This window comes from Tachypleus tridentatus, chromosome 6 (genome assembly GCF_004210375.1).
Source record: "Tachypleus tridentatus isolate NWPU-2018 chromosome 6, ASM421037v1, whole genome shotgun sequence".
NCBI lineage: Eukaryota > Metazoa > Arthropoda > Merostomata > Xiphosura > Limulidae > Tachypleus > Tachypleus tridentatus.
This window is the reverse complement of record NC_134830.1, coordinates 66,606,265-66,630,519: the sequence shown is the minus strand read 5'-3', so window position 1 is coordinate 66,630,519 and position 24,255 is coordinate 66,606,265. Positions and strand designations below refer to the sequence as shown.

Genomic DNA, 24,255 nt, shown 5'->3' with positions numbered 1-24,255 from the left:
TACTTAATTAAGTATTAAAATATAAATACATATACCTTTGAAATACTTAATAGGTAAAAAGGTATTTGAATACAATAGCTGAGTTTTTTTTTTATAAGTTATTAGTTTTCAGTATTGTACTAAACGTGAACCGTATACTGATGGTCCTATGCTTGAAGTCAGATTTTTGCTAGGGTAACTATATAATTTTCTTTGCAATAGTGAATTATTTCTGATACAATAAAATGTAATACACGTATAATTTTTATTTCGTGTTTTCTAAAATAAAAGAAAGAAGACATTGTTTAACCCTCTGTTACACACTTCATCATCTTTGATTTAACTCGTAGAAAGTATTACCACGTTCATTAGCTCATCAAGTTCGTATTATGAAAATCGAACGTAGCTTCGTCTAGCAACTAATCATATAGTGTATTGAGGTTTGATGATAACGAAAGCGTGCCATAAAGTGGCCTGTGATCCCAACTTGTATAGTGCTTGTAAGTGTGGTTTAAGTAGGACAAATATATATATATATATATATATATATAATGTGGTACATGGCAATTCAAAAATAATATTAAGTTAAAAGAACAACTATATTTGTTTTTTGTAAATTACAAACTATGGTGCTCAGTTTGAGTGTAGCATTGTAGATCAAGTAAAAAATACTTTACTGTAAAAAGTCTACATTTATTTGAAAAACTTACAGTCCTAAATTTTTGAAATTCACTAAATTACCTTTTATTTCACGGCATGGTTAAAAATATAAAAATAATTTAATAAAAAGAATTAAATGATCTGTGTTTACCGTCTTAAATACACGTACAAAAGAAGCATTTGCGCTCTAAAATGAAAACTATATTCATTTCAAATTCTCACTGATCTATGAAAAGCGTATTAGTGAAACTCTATCTTTTGCTGTTCCAGATGTATATTAGTATGCTCATTGACTATTTTACTATATGTATAAATGGCATAAACATTTTGCATATACGATTTAGAATATGCAAGTCAGCAAACAACGTGATATCCATAGGCTGATATAAAGTCGCGGTGAAACAGTATGTATCAAAACTACATTTTTGGCGTTACATAAGTAGTGTGATTCTATTGAAAACTGATTGCTTTTGGAAAGGATATGTAGCAGTCCTTTCAGATTTAAAGAATTTGTACAATCAAATTAAAAGAATGAGTTCAGATTAAAAATTTTGAACTTCCAACACTGGAATATCTCTAATGTTTAATGATATCCGAAAATGAAGGAATATGGGTCAGTCTGAGACATCAGAATCATCTATAAAGATAACTGCAACAAGTAGTACACCAGTAGTGATAAACAAAATGCGGAATCTTTTTAATAGAACCCGCTCTGTGGGAAGAGCCGTCCATGTGATCCAGGCAATCAAGGGCCTCTGTATGGAAAAGCAACCCAATTCAAAAGCACATTCATATAAAAGCACATACTTCCGTCACACATTCACAAAAAATGAAAAACTATAGAGAACTGCATTGATTGTACCTAGCTGGAGTAAATGGTAATACATGGTGATACTCGATGAAGCGTGTGTGTATATAATGATATTTGTAACAAACTTTGTCCCTTTGTCTACCTGTCAGTGGGTGAAAAAAATTAATTCCCAGAAGTCATACACGACATGTCAAGAAGCTTTCCTGAAAGGATATATGTATGATCATCAATGGATATTGTGTAAGTTAAGATCAGAAGGGTGGGCGATGACAAACCGTCGTCTTCGCACAATGCGCTGTGGGGATGACAACCTTATGACGAATTATTTTAAGAGCCATTGTTGAGATGCACGGTGTCAAACAGAGTACGACTTGACGTGGTAATACAGAACGTAACAACACGATTGGTTCCAAAGTAGTTTTAATATAACGTTTTTAACTTCTGTATATTTCGATCTGAAAAGTCAAATTAGTCATCACGTAAGAATATTTTTGTGTAAGTTTGATGATAGCAAGTAAACACGAGCAATAGTTTTACCACACTTCCACAGAATATTATATATTTGCAGCTAGGATATCTGAGCATATTTTTAACTTGATATGATTTTACATACGTGGAAGCCCAATGATATTTATATCAATTTTATCCATTACGTTCAGAAATACCCTTTAAGTTGTTTACGTTTTGAATACAGTACATCAAAATAAACAAAATATTTCTAATTACCACAATTACTTTGATAGCAAGCTTTATTTAAAAAGTAGGCTTTAAATAAATCTCAAAGGATGTAAAGTGTAATTACCCGTGAAGTCCCTTTTCTTTTCATCGAAGTAATTTTGATAAAACCACCGATAGGAAATCATATTTTAAACTAATTTCGGGCTTATTTAAACACGACAACAGACTTGGCAATAATTTTGATCACAAAACGAAACCTGTGACGTACGCTAAACAGAAGTTGAAACAGTATCAAAGCAGTACTGGCATGTTGCTGGATCATGGCTGAAAACTATGTCTCTGTGACAAAACAGTATTATTGGAGAGTATTCTTGTGACTCTCATACTAATAGCATTCTCTAGGCATGCCAAATTCTAGTCATTATAAAGTAGCAATAAAGCATAGAATACATAGACTACACAAAATCTTTTGCAAATTTTAAGTTCACTAAGGTGTGGATTTGCAATAATATGTTTTGAAAATGTGACTTAACATTTAAAAAAAGAAAATCAACTGAAATTAATTACAACATTCTATAAGATGAGTGAAATAAATCTATATTGTTCGATTATTAACCTGATTCTTGCTGTTCTTAATGGTTCTCAGTCTCACAGCAGTATGTCTGCGGACTGACAGCGCTACAAACCAGGTTTTGATATCCATGGTAGCCAAAGCGCTGATAGCCCGTTCTGTAGCTTTATGCTTGCTTTCAAAGAAATAAACAAACCTGTCGTCAAAATATGTGAACAGGAAGCTCGCGTTTGGCAACAACTGATATTAATTAAATTTGAAGCAAAATGTCCCCTTTTTAAAAGGTATTGTTATGAATGAATTGTTTTGTTTTTTTGGTATAGAAATGTCTATAAACGATAAGAATAGGCATGAATTAAAAATAGTAACTGAATGGAAGACGAAGTTAAATATGTGTTTGATTCATATTATGTATATAAAACATTAAAGGTACAAAAATAATAATCGAGAAATATTTGGAAAGATCGTTGATTGTTGTATGACTTGAAAATCACAACCAGTTGGGTTTGTTTTGAATTTCGCGCAAAGTTACACGAGGATTTTCTGCGCTTGGCATCCCTAATTTAGTAGTGTAAGACTAGAGGGAAGGCAGTTTGTCAAAACCACCCAACCCCAACTCTTGGACTACTCTTTTACTAACGTCTAGTGGGATTGACCGTCACATTATAACGCTCCCCACGGCTGAACTGGCAAGCATGTTTTGTGTGACTGGAATTCGAACCCTCGACCCTTAGATTACGAGTCGAGTGCTTGAACTGCCTGGCCATGCCAAACCGAATGACAAGGTAAATACAGAGACATTTTTGTATTTACTAAGCAGTGTTCGTACATTTGAGAATTGTAAGAAATGTTAACATAATGGATGTGATTTACAACTAGAAACATTAATAAATAATAGAAGTGCAGGATAAACAATCTTACAAAACACACGGCAATATATAAGACATAATCAAATAAAATTTTCCTGACTAACGTGCTTAACGTTTTTAGTGCCAATAAGTTTATTTTAGCATCAGAAAAGTTTCTAAATACATCAGTAAAAATGCAAATCCAATACATAAATTGCTAATGGATTCTGATGAAATATTCCCGTTTTGTTAATTATCCACTTTTCAGTAAATTATTTTAGGATCTTTTGAATAACCGAATAATACTGGAATTTTGCAGACTACCTTAAGCCGACAGAGGTCGCACTCTCCTTATCAGATTCCTCGCGGTGTTTACGAAGATGACCCAGGTATTATGTCTGAAGCCGAAACTTCAGCTACCGGGTTTCGCCGACCTTCAAAAGGTCGATCCACGCTTCCAATAACCAGACCTCCTGTTAAAGTTCAAGAACGAGCTTTTTCTCTTGGTAAGTAGTAGTGCTACTTTTATTTTACCTCTAGCGTGTGTGTGTGTGTGTGTGTTTTTTCTTATAGCAAAGCCACATCAGACTATCTTCTGAGTCCACGGAGGGGAATCGAACCGCTGATTTTGACGTTGTAAATTCGTAAACCTACCGCTGTGTCAGCGGAAGACATTTACCTCTAGACATAGTTCCAACTTGAGAAAACTAACCACTGGTACCTGTTTAGTAAAATATAATCGCAGATTGGAATCCAGCTCGGCTCCAGTTTTTACTTTCGTAGGGATTCTAAATTTATGTTCGTACAATTATGTGTTTTGCAATATAAGTACTTAAAATTAGCACTAAGAACGAAACGCTGCTATAAAAAAAAACAAAAAAGTGTTGTGAGCTACACCAGTCGGTTGCCAAAATTTGTTCGTTGATAAGCGAAAAATAAGAACTTAAAGTTGCAACTCTTAAAATGTACCAGGTTAGTCAGCCAAAGCATTATCCCATGTTCGAATCATGTTGTATTTTTTCAACTTTTCAAATCTTCAAACAACAAAAACTGAGAAGTGATATTTTCAAGAAATTAGTAAGTGAAAGGATCTGTATTGAAAATATTGTTACGGGTTCGAATCCTGCTCTTCCTCAATTTTCAGTTATTCAAGAGCATAAAATCTGCCACGGGTATTGTTATCCTATGCCTCTGTGTGCCGAGAGAAAGGTAACAGAGAAATATCTTTCTGTGATCTTACATTTTCAGTCCTTTTGATTCCTAAAGATGTTTCTTGATCGTCGCTAAATCCAAAAAGTTTTGTTGTTTTTCTCTTCAGAAATATCATTCAACAAAATAGGATTTAGCGAAGCTTTATAAACACATCTCATCGAACTCTTCACCTTAAAACAATGAGGTTCTTGTGTACATCATGTTAGATAAAGCCGGTGAGTTTTTTGTTTCCATTATTAGCTCTCAGGCTTATCGGCAAGAAAAATAACACGTACATAGTATATGCAGTAAAATAAATGATCCTGCCAGTAAGTGATACCGATATCACAAGATTATGTCCCACAGAATAGATCTTTTCTGCAATGACATACAATAGTAACCAATATTATTTATTACTAACGATGCACGATTCCATTTTAATAGCCTTATATATCTCTACCGTCATAATGTTTTCATGAGATTTTCTGCCATTTTCGCTGTATATTTATTAAGGAACCTATACTGTTACTTATCCTTGTTTCTAATTCTAAACTGGTCAATGTCTATTGATACAATATACCTTAAGGAGGACGAAAATGCATTGTTAAAAGTAACTGGACAAGAGACAGCTTAGTAGGATATCATGAACATCCGAATATCATAAAAGAATGATTTGTATTTTTTATAGACTCCTTATACTTAAAATAAAAGGACGGGGTGAATTAGACTATTAGACTGAGGCCTGGCATGTCCATGTGGTTAAGGCACTCGATCTGAGGATCGAGGGTTCGACTCAGTCACACCAAGCGTGCATGCCATTTCAGCCATTTCACTATTCTTTCGTAAAAGAGTAGCTCAAGAGTTGGCGGTGGATGGTGATGACCAGCTGCCTTCTGTCTACTTTTACACTGCTAAATTAGGAATGGCTAGCGTATATAGCCTTCGTATAGCTTTGCGCAAAACTCAAAAACAAACAAACTATTAGACTATAACGTACATTTTCCTGATTAGGTTCATGAGCTGTAAGAATTATTTCTAATGAGTTAGTCAGTTACCATAATGAACCTGCCATCCACACGCGTTGTAACTCTCTCTTTTTATGTGTTTTTTTTCTTTGTGTGTGAGAAATTCACTATTACTTTCGTAATTCGGATTCATTTCAGACTCCACACGTCACTGATATTTCTGCAATTTGCTGTCATGTCAGCAAAAGCAGGACCGTTTACTGGCAGAAAATTATTAACATAATTACATCCAACCAACTTAATGTAGTTCACATATAACTCTCATTGTTCATATAATATATTAACATAGCTAGCGTCTCACGACATTGTTGTATCCTAGCCGGCCTGATGAGCTTTGGTATTTGCCGAAAAGCCTTCTCGGAATTTTATGTGGCAGATATTCTATGTTTGAGATATTGTTATACAGTCTTCTTGACTTTTATTCTGAGTTCTAAGCATGTAAATAGGATTATGTTAACTTTTATGATTTAATTTAACTGTTTCAACTAAAATGTTCATATCGAAATATTAATAAAGTTTAATTAATTTCTTTCTCTGAACTTATAAGTTTTCCACTGATTTTAAATATTTTCAGTAGATTCGAATAGAAACTACGTTCTTTGAGTGGTTACTCATTAAGGTACAGTATTCTACATAAATCTGAGTGCAACCAATTGTAGCAGATGTTTCGTTATTCTAATGAAGAAACATTAAGTTATCCCACAAGTTACATTGATTATGTTTCATGGAATAATTAATTTGTCATGCTTAGGACGTTTTTATACGATATTACTTAAACTGTTCTAAATGTAATAAAGATATTTTATTATGTATTTAAGAAAAGACTTTCAGAGAAATTCTTGAATTTTTACAAGGCTCTACCAGTAATAACTATTTACACAGTTGATAAATAAGTTCAAAATAAAACTGTAAAATTAAGCAGTTGAATTCACAGAATGTCAAAGAAAACTAATGTATATTAGTTTGAGGAATAGCAATATAACAATCTTTTTACTATAGTATGATGTTCAAAAATGTTTGATTTTATTTCAGGTTATCCTGAAACTCAAACAACACCGGAATATGGTAAGTTTTCAAAAGCAGAAATGTCGTGTCTCAAGTCAAAATATCTAATCAATAGTTTCTTCATGAACAAAAACAGTGTTGTGTTCTATTTCCTTCTATGTGCAATAAAAGCTCTATTTTTATTATATTTGTGACCAAATCTTTCTATAAGCGCACTTACTAAGAATTAAATACTTTTTTTGACATTAAGAAGGATATTTTTATCATGTGTTTGCAAAAAAAGAATACTTCTAAGATTCATCGTATCATTATCAGCTTTTATGGATGAGAAAGTTTGTTTTCCACGATCTTTATGCCAGACGTTTGAAGATACCACATACTGCTTTTCTTAAGTAATATAAAACAAGTCTATACTACATACTCGCTGGCTTTATTTATTGTGGAATCTTTTTGCCTTCAGACATAAACTTTCAAGAAAAGTCGTACTTAAATATTTATTGGTTAACTGTTGATATTGTGCTTAAAAGGTACTTGTGTTGATTAAATAAACAGAACACTTCCCTACTCTCGAAAAACTGTTGTGATTGTGTTACGTATTTCGATATTTTGACAATAAAAAAAGGAGGAATCTGACTTGAAACATAGTAAACATACCTTCTCAAGAGCTTTATGTAATGCCAATACATTGTGCAGTTCATCTAAATTACAATTACCCCTCTGCGGGTGTGAAACGAACAGTTAGTTGCTCCTCTTTCAAAGAGATAAACGAATTAGTTCTAATCCTTCAAACTGTATACGAAGCGTTCGTACTATTACTAAAATCCAATTTAGTCAGCGATATTCTTTTTCACTTTCAGAAACAGCAAAAAGTAACGATCTAAGTGGAAGCACTATTACTGGAATCCAATTTAATGACCCAGATATATATTGTAGATAACAGAACAATTCTAACTTCAGGTAGACTTCAAAATCTTCTCTAAAACGTATTTCAACCAGAAAGTTTTGTTGTTTGTTTTAAATATCGAGCGTCTGGTCTTGACTATTAATATTTTGATGACGTTTCGGGATACTTACTTGGACTTGAAAAAGGAACACACACGAGTCCCGAAACGCAAAGATGGTATTCAAGGCCAAATGTTCAATGTTTAAAACATTCTTGATTATGTCGTCTTGTCAGCAGTATCTATGAAAGAGTAATATTGTAATTAGTTTTTTTGTAAAACAGCCTATTATAAACGTTAAAATCTGTTTTATTAAAAATTGCACTTAAATTACCTAGCTGCTCTGGCTTAACCACAAATCATGTCTTTCTGTCCCTGAGGACTGAATGACAACATATGATATCCTAATAGTTAACTAACAATGTTTGTCAGAACACCTACATTGACGAGGCGAACAAACCTATCCGTGAACGTGTAAGTTGACATTGTCGAAACTGCAATACAACGCCTGAGCAGTGATTCGGCTTGGTTTGTTTTGAATTTCGCGCAAACACGAGAGCTATCTTCGCTAGCCGTCCCTAATTTAGCAGTGTAAGACTAGAAGGAAGGCATTATAACGCCCTCAAGGCTGATAGGGCATCATGTTTGGTGTGACCGGGATTCGAACCCGCAACCCTCAGATTACGAGTCGATTGTCTTAAATACCTGGCCTTGTCGGTCCATGAGCAGTGACACTTTCTTATTTTGTCAAGATTTTATGCAAATCTTGATTTGCATCTATTGATGTTCATGGTGTTCATACTAACCACCAGGAGCTATTAATCCACTTTAACAAAACCTTTACAGAACACACAAACCAATTAGACTTTGTCGAATATTAATACGAACTAGGAATATAAATACTTTAAACTGATCGATTATTTCATTGTAGTTATTCATGAGGGTAATATACTCATTTGATATTTATATGTGTTTCTATTTGTCTATATTTATATTCGCAATGCGTGTTTGTTATATTAAAATATGTAAACAAGCAATTTATGACAACCACGACCGATATAAAGTCACGTTGAAACAAAAGGTATAGGAACTGCATTTTGAAATTGTTAGGCGTAATACAAATAGTTGAAAAGATAATGTAATAGCTCTTTTCAACGCAAAATATTAATACACTTGGGCTATATATATATATATATATATGTGTGTGTGTGTGTGTGTGTGTGTATTCAGATTCAACATTTAGAATTTCCAAGACAGGAAAATCCCTTGTACTTAATAACACCGAAAAACAAAGAAATACAGATCAATTTGGGACACCACAACCTTCGAAAAGTAGACCTACAGTAAGTCATACCCCAGTTACAGTAAGAAGAATGCAGGATTTTGTAACAGGTGAGAGCCCACAAAGTCGGTGGCAAAACAGTCCACGTGCCCCAGGCAACAGTACACAATATCATCAAGAAGGATATCCATCTAGAAACGAAGCCAACAGGGTATAGACTCACCAAGATAAAGCTTCTAGTCGTACCATCGATTTAGCACTCGCATACTTCGAGCAGCTGGAGAATAAATTGAATATTCTTCTATTCCATACGAAGACATACAGGCGAATCTGCTTTTTGATATATGTGCGATCGATCTGTTGAAATGGGTGTTGAGAAATCGTAGTCATTCTAAACCATACGGATTATGTAAACCATTCAGAGAGCAGAGGTGCACTTTGAACGTGACATTGTTAGACGTAGCCTTTTGCAAAAGAAAATACACTGTAAGACAACTGCAAAATTGTCAGATAAAACACGATGAGACATGGCTAAGTTCCAAACTCGTCTTAATATCAAGTATATATACTCAACTTCCGTATATATACACTACTGGCCAAAATCTTAAGGCCAATGAACATAAAGAAAAAATATGCATTTTGCGTTGTTAGACTCAACCACTTATTTGAGTAAAGCTTCAAAAGATGAAAATAAGAAAATGGAAAATAAAAATAAAAAACGTTTTTAGCATTTAATAGGGAAAATGTGAACACTATGTAATTAGCCTAAATACTAACTGGTCAATAACAAAAGACCATACCAAAAGGAAGTTCTAAACAGGGTAGGAAATGCATAACAAGAGGTCTCAGTAGTGAGCTGCACGGCAGTCATTGCGAATAACTGCAAACATTCGCTTTGGCATAGTCGATATAAGCGTTTGCAGAAGGCTGGCTGGAATGTTATTCCAAGTGGTGAAGATGGCTTCACGAAGATCATGTACTGTTTGGAATTGACGTCCATTTTTGTAGACTTCCCTTGCCATCCACCCCAAACATTTTCAATGGGGTTCAGTTCGGGCGAACACGCTGAATGGTCCAAAAGAATCACGTTATTTGCCATGAAAAAGTCTTGCGGGCATTGTGGATTGCAGCGTTGTCCTACTGAAAGATTCAGTCATTTTCACACAAGCGAGGGCCTTCAGTCAATGAGGATGCTCTCTCCAACATGCCAATGTAGCCAGCTGCTGTTTGACGCTCCTGTATAACCTGAAGCTCCATTGTTCCATGGAAGGAGAAAGCACTCAAGATCATGATGGAACCTCCTCCACTGTGTATCTGGTGAGATATTTGGACAATCCAGTTTAAAATTTTTCTCATCAAAGAACAAAACCTTTTTCCACTTTTCTACGTCCCATGTTTGGTGCTTCTCAGCAAAGTTTAACCGAGCTGTTTCGTGGTGTGGAAGGAGGCGTGGCCTTTGAAGACGTTTACGGTTTTTAAAGCCTTTCTTTCGTAGATGCCGTCTTATTGTTCTTCAGCTGCATTCTGCGTCCGTAAGGGTCTTAATCTGGTTCGACAATCGACTGGTGTCTTGCCGGACAACCCATCGAATGCCGACGAAATTTTCTTGGGCCGACCACTTGAAATTCTTGTTCCGTATTTCTCAGGGTCTTTTAAGAAATTTGCAACAACAGTTTTACTACGCCCAATCCCACCAGCGATGGCACGTTGAGAAAGATCTTGCTTTTGCAGCTCGACAATTCTGCCACGTTCAATCTCTGTCAACTTTTTAGCCTTTGCTATGTTTTTACTCAATGTAAGCACAGGAGATGTCGGTGAGAGATGTTGACAACGCTAATGCTTGAACACAAATGACTAAATTTCGTTACGTGTTTACCGATTAACGATTCGTTTCAGTATGGTCTTAAACTTTTAACCAGCTAGTATTTAGGCTAATTTCATAGTGTTCACATTTTCCCCATTAAATGCTTTTTTTTTAATTTTCGCTTTTCTTATTTTCATCTTTTGAAGCTTTACTCAAATAAGTGGTTGAGTCTAACAACGCAAAATGCATATTTTTTTCTTTATGTTCATTGGCCTTAAGATTTTGGCAAGCAGTGTATGTGTGTACGTGTTTGTATGTATACACATGCATATATTCGTGTATATGTGAATGTTTATGTGTATATTTTACTTTTTATTTCTTTCCGGTTGTCAACTTAAGCATTTAAAATTTTAAATTAATTTCAGTTCCATGTTAATGTAATTTATTCTCTCATCACCAACATTATAAATTTTTACAATAAAGGAAAAAATTAGCATGGTTTCGTCATATATTAGTAAGTCAAACAGAACTAATGAAATTTTGTGTTTTCATAGCAAACCTAGGCTTTCCGTTTTTGTTTTAGCCAAAATTCACAATGTTGAGGATGAGTGAACAAATACATTCTCTTGCCTGATGAATAATTCATAAAACTAAATGAATATCATTAAAGCTGGACATTCGACAAATAACTGTGAAAATAAAGAGCCTAAATAAACAAATAGAAGTTAATACATTATGTAATGTATGTGTTTTTTATAGCAAAGCCACATCGGGCTATATGCTGAGCCCACCGAGAAAAATCGAACCCCTCATTTTAGCGATGTAAATCCTTAGACTTACCGCTCTACTAGCGAGAGGCATACATTATGAAATGTTTAAATGAACGTTTTATATGTTTTTTTAGTCTAGAAGTCTATACGAAAACTTTGTTTATCCTAGCATTATTAGTAAGGGTACCCAACGGGTGTGTGTGTTTTCTTATAGCAAAGCCACATCGGGCTATCTTCTGAGCCCACGACGGGAATCGAAACCCTGATTTTAGCAGTGTAAATCTGTAGACTTACCGCTGTACTAACGGGGAGCAGCACCTAACGGAAGATACAGTATATTTAATTATTTATACTCATAAGATTTTGATTTTTACCTTTATTTTTCACCTAAGTAGATAGGCTGTGATTATCTGATCAAAAGTTAATATTGGCCAAATTTTCTGCAACAACACACACACATAATGATGAAGATAATATGTCCGAAACGTTGCAAAAATGTTCTCTTTTTCACGAGTTACGAAACATTATTTATTATTATGTTCCGTCCATTTGTGGCTGATGATGGTATAAGGCCAAAATGTCGCATAACTGAAGATAAAGAAAAAAATTTTGTGTGTTTTCTTTTTTGCTTCAAGTAGTTATTGCTGTAAACACCTTCAGAATAGAATTATAAAGTATAAACTATGAAGATAATATTTAATACTGCAGACATTTTCAGGGCAGGACTTGTGTAAACAATGCACACAGAATACATATTACTTTAAACATCTTCAGGAGAGTACTATTTAGTGTAAACTATGCACATAGAGTACATATTACTGTAAACATCTTCAGGAGAGCACTATTTAGTGTAAACTATGCACATAGAGTACATATTACTGTAAACATCTTCAGGAGAGCACTATTTAATGTAAACTACGCAGATAAAGTATTTATTACCGTAAACGTTTTTAGATGAATACTATTCAGTGTAAACTATGCACATACAGTACATATTACTGTAAACATCTTCAGGAGAGCACTATTTAGTGTAAACTATGCACATACAGTACATATTACTGTAAACATCTTCAGGAGAGCACTATTTAGTGTAAACTATGCACATACAGTACATATTGCTGTAAACATCTTCAGGAGAGCACTATCTAACATAAACTAAGCAAATAACGCAGTTATTACCTCAAACATTTTTAGAAGAGCACCGTCTAATATAAACTACACGGATTTTATTTTACAGCATGGTTAGTTCCCTGTTACCGCTAAAGAAACAACAAAAAACACACACACCTAAAACATTGGCGCTCTTCTCTCTGGAGTCGAGCGTGCATTATAAGAGTGACACCCAAATCTCACTACACGAGCTAAAGTTGGGTGATGTTGACCAGCTGCCTTCTTTGTGGTCTATCTCTTCAAAATTGTGGGTGGTTAATGCAGATAAACCTCGAGTAGTGTGCGCCATCTTTTGCAATCAACAACAGCAATTTATGTATTTATTACATTCTTGAACTGTATCTCACAGCAAGTGTTAATAACGTATTTTACTGTATCAGATTATTTTTGACGGGGTATATAGACTAAGTGCGAAAACTGGATTTAAAAGTACTTATTCGTAAACTATGCACATTGTACTTGACAACGTATTGATTAGCATTGCAATTGATTTTTGTTCAGTTTGTTTGTTTTTGAATTTCTCCCAAAGCTACACGAGGGATATCTACGCCGTCTCTAATTTAGCAGCTTAAATTTAGAGGGAAAAGCAACTAGTCATAAACCACTCACTACCAACTCTTGGGCTACGCTTTCACCAACAAATAGTGGGATTGACTGTCACAGTATAATGTCCCCATGGCTGAAAGGGCGAGCGTGTTTGGTGCAACGTAGATTCGAACCCGCAACCCTCAGATTACCTTCACCACCTGGCCATGCCGGCTCACACATTGATTTTAACAGTCTATGTTAATCAAATTCAGAGCTGATAAATAATTTTACGGTTACTTGATTTTTCCGATTGCACTTAACAGATAATTGAGCACTAAAGATATAGTATTGCATTTGACAGTGTATGTGTATGTATGTGTTGCATAGCTTTACACGTTATTTACAACACTTTGTTTCGATTGCTTAACATGATTCTACATGGCAGTATGTTTGTTGATTAATTCCAGTGGTTACATTTTATGGTATATGGAAATTCAAATGAACCGCATTTGTTCGTTAAACAGATCGTTTTTTTTACGTTGCGTAGAATAACTTCTAAAGTGATATTTGCAGTCTGTGTTGATGAACTAAAGGTAAAGTGTTCGACGGTATTTGTTCTTTTATACCATATATATTATTTTTACATTATGGGTTAATTAACAGCAAATATTGTGCTTTACAGCACGTTTTGGTTAACCACTTATATTATGTCTGACTTTTTTGAGGAGTGATGGCTATTGTTTTTGATAGTATATGTTAACGATCTAATAAAATTGTGTTCATAAGGCTACGTTTCATCAATACATATATATATTTAATCAAACACAACCTTGTATTCAACAATTTTAGTGAAGTAACTACGGAAGTTATTTTAACACTAAGCTCTGATTGGTTATTGGTATCATTGTTGAAGGGAACAGTTGTTTGTTTTCATATATATATTAAAAAGCTTAAAAACATTTACTTTGATGATTGATGTAAGCTCAAACTGCCAGACATGCGCTTCGCATATTCAGAGGTTCATGGTTCGCGTCTCATTGTTCAAAAAAATAACACACTCTGTACTTTCGCGCAGTAGATATACTATTCATTCCTAGAATAATGCATTAAAGATTTCTGTTTGGTGATGTCCACTAATTGTCTTCACTCTAGCCTATCGGTTCGAAATTGGGAACGGCTTGTGTATCGTGACGGGCGTGACCTAGTATTTAGTGTGCATCTAATACTCAGGAGTCTATGGTTGGATTCCTGCTATCGCAAAAAAGATAAATACATCCGCTCCACACGTTTTAGCAGTGGATGTGTTATTGGAATGGCAATCAAACCCTATTATTCAGTCCCAGAAGAATGGCCTAAGAATTGCTTTTTGATGGTGTTTACTAGCTGTTTCAGCCTAGTCTATCACTTCAGTATTGGGAACAAAGAAACAGACAATTCCTAAACACCAGCTGCATTTTGATCCTTACTGCCTATGGCTGTAGCTGTTATGAATTTTAACTGTGATAAATCAAATTGTATTGCTACGGCTTCAGTATTTTATCCACCATCATGCGGAACGTCTACATGTATTGATGCTAGACACGTGCATAATTTTCTTGGTGCTTTCGCTAGGGTACTGATGCTTCTTCAAATTTCTTCTATATCAGAGCCTAACCGGCAGTTTTTTTAATTCCGTATAAATGCAATTAAATGACGTAACTTCGAATACTCCTTTACTAACACCTTCGTCAACCCACTTTTTCTTTTATTTATTATTATTTGGCCCAGCAATGCCAGATGGTTAAGGCGTGCGACTCGTAATTCGAGAGTCGCAGGTTCGAATCCCGGTCGCACCAAACATGCTCGCCCGTTCAGCCGTGGGGACGTTATAATGTGACGGTCAATCCCACTATACGTTAGTAAAAGAGTAGCCCAAGAGTTGGCGGTAGGTGGTGATGACTAGCTGCCTTCACTCTAGTCTTACACTGCAATATTAGGGACGGCTAGCGCAGATAGCCCTCGTGTATCTTTGCGCGAAATTCTAAAGCAAACAAACAGTCTTTTTTATTTCAATTAAAAATAAGCTAAATTTTATGTATGTTTGTTGTTAGTGGTGGGTTTTTTTAGAATACTATATATTTCTATTATCTTTTCGCAAGTTTTTCCCCATTTACCAACTGTGAAAAATCATTCACTGGACAGAAGAATAGCGTGTGGTGTGGACGCCTCATTGAAGGTGCTTCGTATTTATTACAAAGAACATGCTGTGTTTATCGAATAATGTTCATCTCATTCATCACATGGTGAAACTCTTCTGTTGTTCGTTCTTTTCTTGTACTTTTTTCTCGCATAAATATATTTCTTACAATGTGGATTCAAGCGATTTTCCTTTTTGTGTTTGTTTTTACATTACGCGCAAAGCTACACGAATGCTATCTGCGCTAGCCGTCCCTAATTTAGCAGTGTAAGACTAGAGGGAAGGCAAGTAGTGATCACCACTCACCGCCAATTCTTGGGCTACTCTTTTACCAATGAATAGCGGGATTGCACGTTACATTATAAACGCCCCCACGACTGAAAGTCTAGCATGTTTGGTGCGAAGGAGAATCATACCCGTGACACTCAGATTACGAGTCGAGCGCCCTAACCACCTGGCCATGCCGAACCTCTGTTTGTGACATAGTTTATTTTTAATATGTAAGCTAGAGTTAAAATATTTAATGAATTTCATTTGTATAGTAACATAACCTAAAGATTTTGAATGTTTCCTGTTTTGCTAATTAAAGCGTTTGTTTCATTGCGGGCTTGCTGTCCATCCTTTTGCTTGATTATTGAAATAGTGTTTTTGCATGTACATACTTGTTCTGGAGGCTATTTTGAACGGATAAACGAAATAATAAATAGGTTATACGTTTGAATAAAAACATGTAATCTTAAAAAGTGTATAGTGTGTGAATCTGACACGTTTTATTTTACGGTAGTAAATATAAATATTACCATTCGTTGTTAATCGTTCTTATTCTCAAGATATACTTCGGTATGAGTTAGCAGTAGCAGTGTTGTTGAACCATGGTAATAATACAAGGGTGAGTATCTGTTGTCCTTACAACTCTTTCTTTCATCACCAGTAGTGCTTTATTTCATGGTGTTGGTCATGAACCGTTACGGTACACAATACTTGTCACTCTAGGATGCTTCTGCGCAATATTCTGAGACCTATTTTGCCAACATCATTACATGTCCTCCTAAATTTAGTAACAGTATGTGGACGAGGATTTTTAGGACCCTTTGAGCAACCGAAGGACACAAAATGTTTGGGTGATGTCTGCAAATGGTATAGCATAAATTCCTGTTTGCACTTGGTTTTTGCAGAGAAAATAACATATGGATTTTGATATGTATCCTGGGAATTTGTCTTGATATAACCATGCCTTATTGACATTCACTCGGGACATAGATTATATTCACTTACTCTATAGTGGTGTGTTCATTTTGGCATTTTATGTTCGTTTTTCCGGTGGTTTATTTAGTCTTTAAAACTGTAGCATGGAAAAACATCTTTTGTGGCATACTCTGTATTATCTTCTAAATGTCACATGCGTCTTCAGCAGACATTTAAGTAGACGTGTACGTTGTCCAACTTCATTATGTGTTTCTATTTGTCACACGTCAGGTACTTCTTTTTGAACTTCAAACAGCCTGTCTTCTGTTCAACTATGTGCTGTGGGAAAAGTTTCAAAATGCTACTCTTATTGAACTAAATCATTGTGATTTTCTTGTTCGTAGTTCCCACTTTAACTGCAAAGAACCAGTGTACTTGGCTGATTTTGATTACAAACTGTTATTTCTTTTATATTTTCAGTTTACAGAAGTATTTTGCAGTGGAGCAGTCCGTTTTCGTTTTTTCTGGTGTAATCTTGATTTCCTTTTATTCAAAACTACTGATATATATATATATTTTAAATACAAACTTTCTCGTTGTACATGCTTTTATATTCGTGAAACAGGAAAAGGCCATGTCGTGATATTCCACATGTATTCATATTAAGGTGGAAGGATCAGTTTAAGACTTAACCTGAGTGTGTAAATCATCACATTGTAACAGTATTACGACAAGAGGAACAAGGTTATTAACCTTTATAGTCACAGGATAAAATAATGGGCAATGTCAAAATGATTCGATGTGCAAATTTTTATAATAAATTATGAAAAACTATTGTCAAAACACATCAAACTGGCTAGGCTGCAGCACCTAAAATCTTAACGAAATTTTTAAGTATGTCATCAATGAAACGATAAGTTGAAATTGTATGTGTATTGCTTTTATAAGAAACCTTAGTGTCATATATCGTACAACTTATCTTTCCAATAACTGTTATAAATAGCGCCTCAGTTACACCTATGGGTTTATAGCTTATAATGGTTTGTTTGTTTTTGAATTTCACGCAAAGCTACACGAGAGCTATCTGCTCTAGCCGTTCCTAATTTAGCAGTGTAAGACTAGAGGAAGGTCAGTCCCACTGTTCATTGGTAAAAGAGTATCCCAAGAGTTGGCGGTGGGTAATGATGACTAGCTATCTTCCCTATAGTCTTATGCTGCTAAATTAGGGACGGCTAGCGCAGACAGCCCTCGTGTAGCTTTGCGCAAAATTCAAAACAAAAAAGAACAAAACAAATCTGTTTTAGTGTTAATAAGTAAAACACAGAGTCTCTAAAAATGTTTAACCATCAAATTACCAATTTGTTTTTATACCATTCACTTCCAACTGGGTAAAGTTATTGAGTAATTTGTTTCTTACCTGTTAAGTACTCTTTGTAAGGAACTGTGTGAAATAACTCATTTACTTTCCACAATAAATAGGGGACTCCAACAGAAATTAGTAGGATTAACTGCAATATTTATAATATTATTATGTGTCTCATATGTTATTAAAGCCCCTTTAACAATTTGGTACATGAGTAGATTTTTTTTAATGCGTGTAAAAAGTTGATGGGGTCTATGTGAACACATCAGTAATTCCAGGGTGAAGTTCACAATATCACATGAATAGAATACACATAATCATAAGATATAGAACTTGGACATTTTCTGTGACCTAACTACAAAATATCCATTACAAAGCGCATGATATTTTTACAATGAAAAACTTTAAGCAAGTGTCTTATGATGCTTTTCCTCAGGTATCAGTACTTTATTACAGAAACAACTTATGCTAGAATATTACGTTATCACATTTGACCAAGAATTACACAATTATTCAACACTCAGTCGTAGCACTCAAAGAAATGGTGCGTTCTGTGAGTCTCTCGATCGATGCCTTCAAGAAAAGGAAAGTTCTGTATAAAACATTTTATTTTGTCTAATATAGTTACTTCTGTTTTATTATAATGTATTTTAACTTTCAGAAACCACTTGCAAGCACTGTCTTGGAATAGGTTTTTCTTTTATAAACAAAAATGATAAATGTGTTATCACTATTTATTAACGTCAGTGATATTTTATAAAATTAACGTTTCAAGTCTTTTACTTATTAATTACTTAGTGGTCAATGTGATGGCTGGCCACGATAACGCACTGTTACTTGACTTGCAGTTTCATTTATAAGACATTTATGCAAAGAACGGTGAGGTTTGTTTTTAGACCACATATCTGTAATAACTCTCCACAGACTTTCTAGTCTACTTGGACTGCGTTCAAGCATACCAAACGCACAAAATATCATTGAAGATCTATCAGAAGGCTTTATAGATATTTTGTAGAGTGAAAATGCTATGGTTACATTTCTAGCCTCTTTTCTTTCTTATGAAAACTTTATTGATTCAGAGAAGTGACTAGAAAATCTCTTTTGCTTTGAGCTGTCATCAGTTTCAAATCCCTGTTTGCTATCTTGTTTCATGACCAGATTGTTATGGCGCTTGATTCGTAATTTGAAGGTCGCGGATTTGTATTCCTTTCACACCAAACGTGCTCGCCCTTTAAACCGTGGAGAGTTATAATGTAACGATCAATCCTAATATTCTTTGGTAAAAGAGTAGCCCAAGAGATGGTGGTAGATGGTGATGGCTAGTTGCCTTCCCCTAATGTCTACTACTAAATCAGGGACGGCTAGCGCAGATAGCCCTCGTGTAGCTTTGAGCGAAATTTAAATAAACCAAACAATTATCTTGCTTACTGTACCAAGATATATTTCAAGACTTATCACAGTGGCTTTTATTAGGGTCAGAAGACTATCTTTCGTAATGATAGCCTTTACTCTGTTTTAGATTAACATACGTTATGGTTAGAGAGTAGGTTATTGTTGAAAACATCCTGTTGGGCGAATATTTCTGCTTTCATAGATAACGCTGAAGACCCTCTTCATAGAAGTATTGTGTTCGATTAACAGTTTTACTATACGATTATTATTAGACAAAAGTAGCCGTGTCATATTTTCTCCAGTTTTAAGGTTATTATTGTGTAATGGTTGATAGTTTACCACAAAACAAACGTTTAGATGATACACATGTCGTCCTTAGGACCACGACTCACAACTGCAACGATACGACAGTACATTAGCATATGAAAATTGTTTACATAAAGTTCGATTAACCATCTGTATATCATTATAACAAAGTAAACATAGTACTTAATTTACCCAAATATTATACCAGTCCCTTGAATAAAATTTCTCAAACTAATTAAAGTGTTGTAAATCATTTAGTAACAAATAATTAGTTTCATCTATGATTTGCTTGATTAGGCTTTCATATAGGATTAGGTGATTAGCATTTCCTAAAATTCGCTTAAGCTCATTATAACAACAGTTTACGAGCTTAGTTGGAAGTGTCTATAATATCCCAAGCAAAAGCTTTTTAACAAAATGATAACTTAAATAGGATCCTGCTGTTATACAGATTCTGTTCATCATGTAATTATGTAGAGTATTTCAGTAATACGGGTCCTATCCATCATGTAATTATATAGAGTATTTCAGTAATACGGGTCCTATCCATCATGTAATTATGTAGGGCACTCCGATAATACATAGCGTAAATGGAAAATTCTCAACTTCAGAAACTTTACGCTGGTATATATTTATGTAAATATTCAAAGTATCAAAAGGCTCGAAATGTCTATTTATTAATGTTTTGGTTTCGTTAGGCTATTAGCATTTTCGCAGCTTTATTAGCATTGTTCTGTAGTTAACCTAATTAAATACAGTGTATAATACGTCGAATAAATATTTTTTAATAAAATTAATATATATTTTTGTATAACAAACCTGAAACCCAGTAAAAATATTCTAAAAATTAATATACATTAATGATAATATGCTGCATAAAATTGATAAACTGTAAAAAGTTGTAAATAAAGTATTAGTAAGACACCAAAAAATACACAAATTATTTAAATAAAATTCAAACTGTTTCCTTTCTTTATAAAATAACTTTCATAAAAATAAGATTTTTGTTGATTATCACAAAACCGAAACGGAAAACAAAATGGAAAAGTTTTTGTAATAAATCATGGTTACTAACGTTACAGTTGATGAAATTTTCTGAACGTTTGAAATGGTATTTTAACATGGAACATCAGTTAAAGTTGAAGCATTATAGAACTTAAATTCGCAATTTAACTTAATTATAGTGATTTACCAAAGTAGGGATAAATATATATGTGTATGTAACTCAGATTTTGTAGTTTTGACATTCTCGTTTCAACACCTTTTGTAGCCGTTGAACCTTCCTATATTACTATAGCTAGATGTTTACTCAGATATCGATACCTACTTGTCTTTATAACATTAAATTTCTTTTATTATACTTATATGTTTATACCCAATACAAAATAATAAAAAAAATACTGATAACAAGGACAGCTACTTTTAATGCTCTGTAATAATTACAAACTGTAGTCTTCAGGAGAGACAGCAATAAGTCGACATACTTATAGCGCTAAAATCCGGAGCTCGATTCCCCGTGCTGGACACAGCAGCAAATTCGATGTAACTTTGTTTTAAAGTGAGCAAAAAAATACAAACTATAGTAAAATAAAAACGTTTATATTCATTCTTTGGAGAGAATATTTTTCCGATGTTTGTATACGAGAATAAATTTCACACGGCTATATAATTAACAAATTATTGTCTTAATGTTAGTCTAAACGCCTTGAGTTCTGTATGTCATATTTCACCGTTGATAAAAACTTATATGCTCAATTTTTCTAATTTTTGGCCAAGAAATATGAAGGTGAATATATTGGGGATCTCCTTAATGTCGGCTTCTTTTCACATTAAAATGCCTTTACAAAAATTTCGTCCTTTTTTATGCTGAACCCATTTTGGAGATATTGGATAGAATGGACGGGTATCTAACCTTTCTGTGGCAGGTTAGAATATTTTGTCAATGTTTTTCTGTTATTTTGTATCTTAGGTTCAAGTTTCTTGTTTCTGTTTTTTTTACCTTCCCTACGATCAATTATTAATAGCCTGTAGTTTGATAAGCTGTTGGTGCGTTACAAGAGTGACAACTAATTTCTTAGCGTGGGTAGTAGGGTACTGCTGACTGACTGCCTTCCCTTTGGTCAACAGTTCAAAATGGGCAGCATCAGATAGCATTGGAAACTTTACTGTAAGTGCAAAATACAAATATAAACTCTCTCTCTTGGAATCTATACTTGAAACTTCTTAGCAAGTCTATGCCGAATATTCTGCGATTTTTCTGTCTTACTTTTAAGTTTTTTGTCAATTGAAAAGTGAGATGAAACTGAAGGAGGTGGAACACGTGAGAAAGAAATTGTTTCATATATAACAGATATGTTTTGTAAATAGAAGTACACTAGTTTTATATGTTAGTTTTAGTAGTTTTGCAACACCTATTCTTCTCACGAGGAAACCATCTACGCAGCATAGTTATGAATTGTGTGAACCAGACATAGTCAAATGGCTTAGCGTGCCTGGACTATATATTTTACAACTGCTGGAAATAATTTGTCTTTCTACATTTGTAATGCATACTGGAAGAATTTACACATTTTGATAAAAAGTTTAAAAAAACTATCTTTTAACCTATGTTTCGCCCTTACGGCTTCCTCAGGCGTGCAGAACAATAAAAATATTATATATATATGAAGTAGAAAGGTTTTATCTAAACCTTACATCAAAATACATATTGTTCGGTTTGCGGTACGCGGCCTGTCGTTGTGAGAACGTTCTCTGCACTTTAGGACAATGGATGCGTTGTATATACAAAAGTGATGGTGAAATCAAATTATTCGATTAGACAAGAACAGCCTGAAAATTAGTTGTGGATGCTATCGACTAACTGTCTTCTCTCTACCCTGCAACTTTAACATTAGGGATAGCTATGTGCAGGTAACCCTTTCTGTTATTCTGTGCGTAAATTCTAAAATAAACAAATTTTACAATCTGCAAGCGAAAATAAGTGCTTCCATAAATATTTGTTTTGTTTTTAATATTATTACATACTGTATCGCGAACAGATTGGAAACTTTCAATAGCGTGTAATTTTAATAACTCATGCTATCATGAGAAAACAAAAACACTGTTGATGTTGTACCGGATATTTTTGGTATAAATTTACATTTCATGGTTGAAAAAGATAGCGCGTTCTAATGGTTATATGTCGTTAGTTGGAAAGAAAATAAGTAAGCGATCATATGAATTCTGAAACTTTACCTAGAAGTAGCATGCAATTTTAATATTCTTCTATGAGTATAATTAAACTTTATGGTTACGCCAGAATAGATCCCAATGTTCTCTGCATGATTTTCATTATATTCTGAACATCACAGCATCAGAAAACTTGAAATTCGGCTAGAAAGTTATAACCAAATACTTAAAACAAATTATCTAAAAATTACAATATGGTTGAACGAGATACGCATTTATTTCGCTTTATAATTCCGAAAAGGGAGCAGTAAATTTCTTAGGACTGACGTTACGTCAAAAAATTAGTCGAAGATTCTCACTGAATTTGACGTAGCAATTCCGAAGTTAAGATCACACTTCATTCATTTTGTTTTATATCTTCAACTTTGTTGTAGTGAACATTTAAACCCTGATCAATAAGTCAGGATAAAACGTTGGAGTGAGAATGAGGCGCAGGCTTGTGTTCTATGTTAGTTACTTAATCGTTCCAGAGACAAAAATGTGAAATACTCAAAATTATAAGTTTATAGAAATCAAACAAGTTGAACGTTTATGCATATATATATATATATATCATGGTTATATACACGACATTAAATGTTTTTTTTAGTTAAAAATAAGGTAATTTAAAAATTTGGCACTACTTTATGCGGATGTACGCCTTAAGCCGCATATAAAATCATGACAGTCACAGTAAACTGTCACTTTGTATTACTAATTGTTAATTAGCTCCACTACCATAGTGGGGGAGGAATGCTAACTTCAAGAGGTAAGTTTTATCTTACTTATCTCCAAATTATAGTACCTTATTTTCCTTATAATATAATTAATCAGAGATTGGGATTTGCTGTTTTTAACGCCGTCCTTCCTCATGATCTTGTTTACTTATTTGGCTTCATTTGAATGTAATTATTTAATTTCATAAATATATATATATATATATACATACATATATAATTTGTAAAAAACAAAATGAAATTTTTTTCAGATACCTTTACCACATTCCAATAATTTCTTTACCACAATATTAGATGTTTCTCAACATATAGAATAATCAAGAAATGTTTTAGTAGACTTGTTACAGTATTGCAGCATTGAAACGGTTGTGTATGCATTTAGAAAGATTTTTGTACACAGTAAGCGGACAATGCGCAATAAGGATGGATAAATGTCTTTCAGATGATACAAAAAGAAGTTTTACAAGGAATGATTTTAAAAATAGCTAATAAATATATATGTTGTTTTTCATAATAGTCTGCAAATGCTTGAAACTAGGAACCAAGAAAACTAAATTTCTCTAAAAATCTGTAAGTGATTTTTATGTATGTTTTCTTTTTTTCCACCTTGAAGAACAATGTAAAGG

At 33.9% G+C, this 24,255-nt stretch overlaps 1 protein-coding gene across 7 annotated transcripts in view; it reads left to right on the top strand.

Moving 5' to 3' along the window:
* Positions 1 to 24,255, top strand: part of LOC143252719 (coiled-coil domain-containing protein CG32809-like) — a 431,304-nt gene that overhangs the window by 335,075 nt on the left and 71,974 nt on the right. For all 7 annotated transcript variants that reach the window (XM_076505287.1, XM_076505286.1, XM_076505285.1 and 4 more), the window contains 2 exons: positions 3,867 to 4,053; positions 6,796 to 6,828. In XM_076505287.1, coding sequence (XP_076361402.1) covers positions 3,867 to 4,053; positions 6,796 to 6,828 — 220 coding nt within the window. The remainder of the gene's footprint in view (positions 1 to 3,866; positions 4,054 to 6,795; positions 6,829 to 24,255) is intronic.